The sequence below is a fragment of the Aristolochia californica genome, unplaced genomic scaffold, assembly GCF_029961685.1.
Source record: "Aristolochia californica isolate CCGP_79_NKW_82.1479 unplaced genomic scaffold, dmAriCali1.0.hap1 SCAF_7, whole genome shotgun sequence".
Taxonomy (NCBI): Eukaryota; Viridiplantae; Streptophyta; class Magnoliopsida; order Piperales; family Aristolochiaceae; genus Aristolochia; species Aristolochia californica.
Window position 1 is genome coordinate 2,659,958 of NW_027182268.1, and position 7,942 is coordinate 2,667,899.

The following is a 7,942-nucleotide window of genomic DNA, read 5'->3' on the forward strand; positions in this document are numbered from 1 at the left end:
AAACACCATTAATAATTTACGATCGATCATCAAGCTGTCCGCTGTGAATATCAACTCGCTCCTTTTTCCTGTTTCATTACCAAGCATAATACCTTCCCTCCATTTTCAAGGTTGTTCCAGAGTTAATTTCCTCCTTCTGGGTCTCGAAAAAGAGTCACAATTCCTGCTAATTCACCAGAAAAAACAGAAAAATTGCCTTCTTAAAACTCTTCTCACGCTTCTTGACAACTGAAATCAGAACAAAACTACGCAAAAAGACATTCTTTTTATATACGAGCAACGAAGAAGACGGTGGGTGACCCAGAAAGACCAAAATCAACATCGGGAAGCCAAAAAACCCGATCGTGTGAAGGACACCAAGTCGGGTCCACCGGATTGACCTCTTCCGTCATCTTATCTTTTACCACGTGTACGCTGGTGATGTGCTCTCTCTTCGCGCAAATGAAAGAAACTTTTGGCCTTTTTCCATATTATTTATTTCATATCTTTCCGTTCCGCCGATCCGACTAACGGAAGACTCCGGGCGCGCCGGAAGTATTAAAAAGCCGAAAAAGAAGGGCTGCCGGTCGGCCGGGTCCCACACCTTGTGTTTCTTTAAGCCGTCCGATTTCTTTTCTCTTTCAGCTATCGGGACCCGCACATCCAACGCTTCTCCCTTGCTCGATCCTCACAGGGAAGAAGGGAAGATCAGATGCTAGCACACGTGTTACTCCCCGCCGGTCATTGTTATGTAATGCCTATGTCATTCGTGGCGCCAAATCCTCGCCGACTTTGCACCTATTAACGGCGACGTTTAAATGAGGAAATTACGAACATACCATTGGCCATAGTTTTCTCTGTGCTATCCCATTTCTAGAAATTGATATCACTATTGGGTACATATATTGCCCTAATGAACTGAACCAAAGTGACACCGTTAGTGACGGGAGTCTGAAGTTCGGTCAAGGTTCTTCCTAAAATGATTCGTTAAATTAAAATATTTTTAACTAATAAATTTAATATATTTTTACTCTCTAATTTATGTGAGACTATTTCGAAGTCGTGTCTGTACATGAGGCCGTCACTTTTTACATGATACATGCATAGCAATCTAAAAGGTTTGGATCCATCGGTCAGCTAGTGCATGTGTAAATGTTAACATTCATGTGCATCTCTGGATATGCTAGCGTCCTGGGTGAAGAAAGTAATTAAATTCGAAATAATGGGGTATTTTAGTAAAATCAAGTTTAGTCAGGGAGCGTTGACACGACGATACGTTCCCCCGGTGCCGACTACGGCCCAAAGGCTCTTTCCTTCTCTTCTAAAACTGCCTTCTGTAGTTTACGGCGGTTTTGTCCGTGTGGATCGGTTGAAGAATTACCAGCTCCGTCACCTCCTTGTGTGTGTTATCTAAAATTTTGGTTTGGTTTATCAAAGTCGCCGTGATTTTGGAGAGAGAGAGGAAGGAGACTATCAGCAGGCAAAAAGAAGCTTGTCTTTTGTTTAGAGGCATTGAATTCTAATTTCATTTCTTTCCTTTTACTTTGTATCTGATTCTTTTTCCGTCTCCGACTTGCTCTGATTTAAACCGACTCTCTTTGGCAGAGACCGGCCATGGAATCTCCTTATTTCTCTTATTAACCCAGAGAGAAGAAAACACAAGTCAGTTTCGCCATTAATGGAGATGCTTTTTGGGAAACAGAAAGAGAAAGGAAGGTAACTGGATTGCTGTCAAGGACAATAAGGAAACTCGCAATCAAGGCCAGCGAGCGCAGCAGAAGCACCACCAGATTACTTACGGGACGATGCAGTCATCATCTTCGGTTCCGGGAAATTTCATGTAATGGAAAAAAGTGTTTCAGAATTTCAATCTCTCATGTCGAAAGGAAAGAACTTTTCATCCCACATTTTTCCGTTTTCCTTTTTCTTTTTTGTGTGTTGGCAGAAGTAAGGAGACGGGCGCTTATGATTTGGGAGAATTAGATCAAGCTCTATTTTTGTATCTGGAAGGACAAGATCACTCGTCTGCCCAAGAACAAAGACGTAAGTGTCATCTTCTTTTCGAGCCTTTTAAGAGTTATTGGAGTTGGGGAGGAGTATGAGAAAGGGATGAGACTGTTGAGATTCGTTCAGGAGGGGCTTTCTGGGTCATGAGCACAGCGTGCTGAACTGATCCTGCTGTACCGTGTTTGACCAGATTCTTGCAAGAAATTTGAACTTCAAGAAACTAAGTATTTGGAGCAAACTCTTCATGAGTTTCCTGCAAATCTCCGTACTGAACTAGGGTACGGTCGATTGCAGTTCATTATTTTCTCTTCTCTCTCTTTCTCTCTCCCACTGTCTGCAATTGCTGAGAGCTGCAAATGCATGAAGATTGACGATTTGAGGTCCGGGTCAGCTCCTGATTCTCTCGATAGCTCATACGTCCTCGCCTTTGTTTCTCTTAAGATCTCTATTCCCTGTGTCATGATTATGTCCTCGGAAAAAAAAAAGTCGCTTTTATCTCTACTTTGTTCAGAGTTTTTGTGTACCAGTTGGTTGCCTTTCACCTTTAGGGAGAGTTAATGCTTGCAGGACTTGATCTATGCAGAGGGCTCAGGAATCAAACCTCCGACTCTGAACATTTTCCCTTCTCAGCCCATGCATGTTGAGCCGTCTGCAAGGGTAAGGAATAGAAGAAAGAACTTTCTTTCCTGTGTTTTCCTTCTCCATGTTAAGTCATTTCACCTTTTAATTCTTCGAAAGATGGGTCTCTCTCTCTCTCTCTTGCAGGGAAACCTTAGTATAGTCTCTCCATCGAGCGGCGCGACTAGGAAGCCATCGGAGGTTGCCATGGATTTGGGCAATCCAAGAAACGAACCAGCATCTGCTTCTGCACCAGCCAAAGATGTCAAACTTGGAGCAAAGGTTACAATGGAAAAAAAACTTAATTTTTTCCTTTCTTTCTCAAAGGAAATTAAAGCATTTCATCTGCACCATAATCCAGCCGCAGGATATTTTCCCCTCAAATTCTCTTCTCATTCGGTTTTCTTTTCCGACAGACGTGCTTTGGTTTCGTTTACTCGAGCATTTTTTTATTGTTTCCCATCCATTATTTGTCAGCGAGAAGGGAATCGAAAGGGCGCAACATCTAGTTCGGAGCACGAAGGGCCGAAAACGCCGGACCCGAAGGTCATGACGAAAGTTGAATTCATGAATCATGAGGAACACATCCGTGCTTCTTTCTTATCTTGCAAGGATCATCCATTGATTTTTTTTTTTTCACTCATTTCTTGAGCAGACATTGAGAAGGCTAGCTCAGAACAGAGAAGCGGCCAGAAAAAGCAGGCTCCGGAAAAAGGTCAGTCAAACAAAAAGAAAAAAACTAAACACGATTTTTTTTCATTTTTCATCTGCTCCTTCTTCCTTCCTCTAAATTCAAACAAAGAATATATTAAACTTCTTAACTTGGTTTTTGCTTTTCAAACGTCGTAAATTCATCTTATTTATCTACCGAGTTGTTGCAGGCTTATGTGCAGCAGCTGGAGTCGAGCAGGATTAAGCTAAGTCAGCTTGAACAAGAACTGCAGAGGGCTAGAACTCAAGTGAGGAACCAACGAAGGCGAAATATGAGCCTGTTAATAACATATAGATTACACTGTTCTCCATCACCTTGCTAGAACTGTTTCGACGGCCTTGAATTAAATTAAGCAAAGAAATTTAAGTATAATTTATGCTGAAGATATGAAAATTAAACGTCTATTTGTGTAGATATTGGGCTTCAGTAAGCTTTTTTTTTTTTTTTTCTTTTCTATGTTAATCGCAGGGAGTCTTCTTTGGAGGCGGAGCGCTTCTTGGGGAACAAGGTCTAGCCCCGGGCATCAATGGCATGAGTTCAGGTATTTACCCAGTGCAAACTGACAAACCATCCTTGTTACGATATTTTGTAATGATATCAGTTTTTTGCTCGTTGTCCGCTTCCGATTCAGATGCAGCTGCGTTCGATATGGAGTACGCAAGGTGGCTGGAAGAGCACCAACAGATCATCTGCGAGCTTCGAGCGGCAGTGCAAGAACACATACCAGAGAACGAGCTACGGCTGTTTGTGCATAACTCCTTGGCGCACTATGATGAGCTGATGAATCTGAAGAGTATGGTTTTGAAGTCCGATGTGTTTCACATAGTCTCCGGCATGTGGAAGACTCCGGCGGAGAGATGCTTCATGTGGATGGGAGGCTTCCGGCCGTCACAAGTTATCAAGGTACGAGAAATCATCTCTCTTGGCATTTATCTCCAGCATGTAGTGGTCTCTTTTTCAACTTTTCTCGCTACCTCCTTTCTGCATCACTTTATGTTATCGTAATTTAAGATTCAGCTTTATTTCATCATCCTCTCCTACTCTTTTGTTCTCTTCTTCCCCGCTGGTTAACTTGCAACCTTGTCTTGAGGGTGTAGTTTTGTCAGCAGTACTGTTACTCCTATTGTGCTCCATTACAAAACTTGAGGCAGTTTGATGTCGTAAGAAGATCTCATTTCAATCTTTTGTCACGGTCGGTGATTTTGCCGATCGAGAACTAGGGTTTCATCACCTCCAAACTTCTTCTGTTATTAACAAAATTATACAGTTAACCCTTCTTCATTTTACCACCTTCACCTTCAACTGTTTTTATTTGACTTACTCATAAAATTCAACGATGAACTTAAGAACAAATGACATAAAAGAAGTCATTAGATCTTCATTTCCACGGAGGCTTGGTTGTAGTAGGGAAACTTCTCCTATAGATATAGAAGCAGCAGCACTGAGGTATAGCCAACGGCAGCCCTGCGCAGGACGATTCGTCCCTCGAGTTTGATTGCGAACTCTGTCCTAAGTACTCGATTTGGAAAATATGGGGTATAGGATCAGAGAAAGAAGATTGAGAAGATTTCCCATGGACGAAAAGGTGTAATGCAGGCATGCGTTAAATCTTCCTACTACCGACGAAGAATAGTAAACAATGAAAGGGAAAAGGAAGCAGTTCTCCAGAATAGTCAGGCACCCTTCTGCAATGGAGGATGATTCCTTGTTCCATTGCAGATAAGTTGTTTATTTGCGAGGAAATGAGTGTTTTTCTGGCAGGCTCTGTGCGACCCAAGGTTTGAGACGAGGTACAGGATTTTCACTTTTGTTGTTTCCGTTCAAAGCAATCTCGGTGGTGATCAGGGCCGTCGACTATGTGGATCACCTGCCATGACCCATTCCGTGTACACAGAGAAAATCCTGTTCCTTGACTTCCTTTCCCCTTCAATCCTTTAAATCTCTAAGAATCCGGCTTTCGTTTCTTCATCTTTCTTTCCATTTTTCCCTTCCTTCCAGTTTTACCTCAGATAAAAAGATTCTTCTAGTTTTAGTGTTTGACCTAATTTCTGAGATTCTTTTTTATAGTTTACATATGATCCTAGTTCCTATTTCAAATCTAAATTATTGAAAACTGAAAATTATGCACTTTGTTTAAGTAATCAATGTTATTTCCTATCTGCTCCATTTGTAGTTTTTTTTTCTTTATTCTTCTACGGTTTTGTCAAATTCTGGTTGCTTCTCACTGCTTAGAATCAGAATATAAAATGAAAGGGATCGGAGTGGATAATTTTCTTACTGAAGTGCTGTGGTTGGGGCAATTGCAGATTCTTCTGAACCACATAGAACCATTGACGGAGCAGCAGATCTTGGGTATATGCGGCCTCCAGCAGTCGACGCAGGAGGCGGAGGAGGCTCTCAGTCAGGGCCTCGATGCCCTCTACCAGTCTCTCTCCGACACCGTATCCTCCGATGCTCTCAGCTGCCTTTCCAACATGGCCAACTACATGGGTCAGATGGCCATTGCCATGAACAAGCTCTCCACCCTCGAAGGCTTCGTTCGACAGGTACAAAAAAAAATCTCTCTTCTCATTTTCTTTCTTTCTTTCTCAGCAATATCATCATTACCTTTAAGAATGGCTGCCAATCCGCACAAGAAGAAGAAGGAGAAGATAGTATTATACTGTTTGAGAGATTCTTTTAGGGGATAGACTGTTGATGTTTCAACTGTAAACTGAACAACTACCAAGCTCTCTTCGTAACACTAATTAATTATATATAGTAATAGCAATAAAGTTGCAATAATAGTGAGATGTCAACTACCAAGCTCTGTACTTAACACTAATTACCGTTCCAAGACGTCCTTGGAGGGGTTCACCTCTGTGCATATTTGAGAAGCAGAAGAGATGAATCTTACTTTTCCATCTTGAGGTGACGAGTGATCTGACTGGCCACCGAAAATATGAAAGCCTTAAAATCTCCCGAAGTAGGCAGAGGCGTCAACATTGTTTTTGTCTCTCTTTGCTTAAGAATGTAGGAAGCAGTTCAGTGGGTTTTCTTTTTCCTTTCTTTTCATTGTTTTTTTTTTTTTGTTTTTTTAGCTTAGAAAGAAGACAGCTAAAACCCATCTGGGTTTTCGCTGCTGTAGTTTCTGTGCTCTGCTCTGGTAGTCAGCGGAGCCAGTAAATAAGCCCAATCGCGTCATATTCCAGAGTATAATATATTTGGAGTTTTATTTTATATATTTCTGAGTAGTAGTTGTCTTACAGGCAGATAATTTGAGGCATCAGACCCTCCACCGGCTTCACCAGATTCTGACCACCCGCCAGGCCGCGAGATGCTATTTGGCCATTGCCGAGTACTTCCACAGACTTCGAGCTCTCAGCTCCCTTTGGCTTGCCCGCCCAAGGCAGGGGTAAAACATCTAAAACCCAGATACAAAACAGAGAACAAAAAGGGTGTTCAGAAAGAAGAAGAGAGAAAACGATTAGACGACTCTTCATTTCATTTCATTTCGATTATCAAAAGGTCACTCAGTGAGCAACTTATAGGCAGATAGATACATTTATCTCTTTCTTTTCTTCCTTGATTAGATGTTCCGCTTACCGTAATGATTTCTAGAAATCCTCCTGTAAATGCGCCACAACCGAGAAGAAGAAGAAGAAGAGGAGAAGATCACGAAGATCACGAAGAAGAAGAAGAAGAAGAAGAAGCCATTTTTGCTTTTTGTGGAGCCGGTCTGAGATCTTCTTTACCGGGGTAGGTTCTAAGCAGGTGGAAAGGAAATGCCGGGTGTTTATAGTCAATCATCCATGTGGCCGTTCAAGTGTTGAAACGATGCATGTAGGAGACAAAAGCAGTTTTGGACTAATCCTACCAGACCTGGTTTCACTCTCTCTCCTTACACTCAATATTACCTCATCGATCCCTTCCTTTTCGTTTCGTCACATTACGTAAGACTGCAGCGAGATTCCATTAAAAGAAAGAAGGAAAGAATTGCAGCTTTAATCATATCATTTGCGGTTGGTGGCTGATGTTGTTTTTGTTGCTAAATAATACACCTTCTCCAGTCAACATCTTTGACATTCAAGTCTGTGGACTTATCAACGTCTCCATCCGTCTTCATCTGAGACTTGATCTCAACAATCCATGTCAGGATTCTCGCCATTTCGACGGGTGAGATCTCACTTCAGTTTAGAAGAGATTGGAGGTTAAATAGTGTCAAGAGCTCTCTAGCCACCCTTTCAATGATTTTTGAAGTGTTGAAAGGCTAATTGTTAGTTTATAAGGGTTGGTGGGAAATATGTGTAAGAGGGTGGAAATCCATTATATATACCTTCAGCTTCTTCTATTTCTAAACGAGGGGTTTCCAAGTCAAACGAATTTCTAGGTCTGATAGTGATCTTTATATGAAATAATAGAAAATTATTTTTAATTAGAATGTTTTAATGGGAGCATTAATGGCTCCTCTCCATTTCCTATAAACTTATATAATGTAAATATATGATATAGTTTTATACTATCTTATGAAGTTTATACAAAATCATTAATTAGTCTATCAATATATCATATAATTTACATAAATTTTTAATAGATTGAATTTTAATTTTTTGAATATATATTTTTATTTATCTTATAATATGTTAT

General features: G+C 41.0%; 1 protein-coding gene across 1 annotated transcript; it reads left to right on the top strand.

The window, feature by feature from the left end:
• Positions 1-1,657: 1,657 nt before the first annotated feature.
• LOC137936203 (bZIP transcription factor TGA10-like) lies at positions 1,658-7,656 on the top strand. Its single transcript, XM_068780770.1, has 12 exons — positions 1,658-1,695; positions 1,925-2,022; positions 2,570-2,643; positions 2,752-2,886; positions 3,082-3,150; positions 3,260-3,319; positions 3,486-3,563; positions 3,785-3,857; positions 3,948-4,219; positions 5,623-5,862; positions 6,565-6,710; positions 6,889-7,656. Exons 1-12 carry the CDS (start codon positions 1,658-1,660, stop codon positions 6,914-6,916), a joined length of 1,311 nt encoding a protein of 436 aa, XP_068636871.1. The 3' UTR covers positions 6,917-7,656.
• Positions 7,657-7,942: the final 286 nt, after the last annotated feature.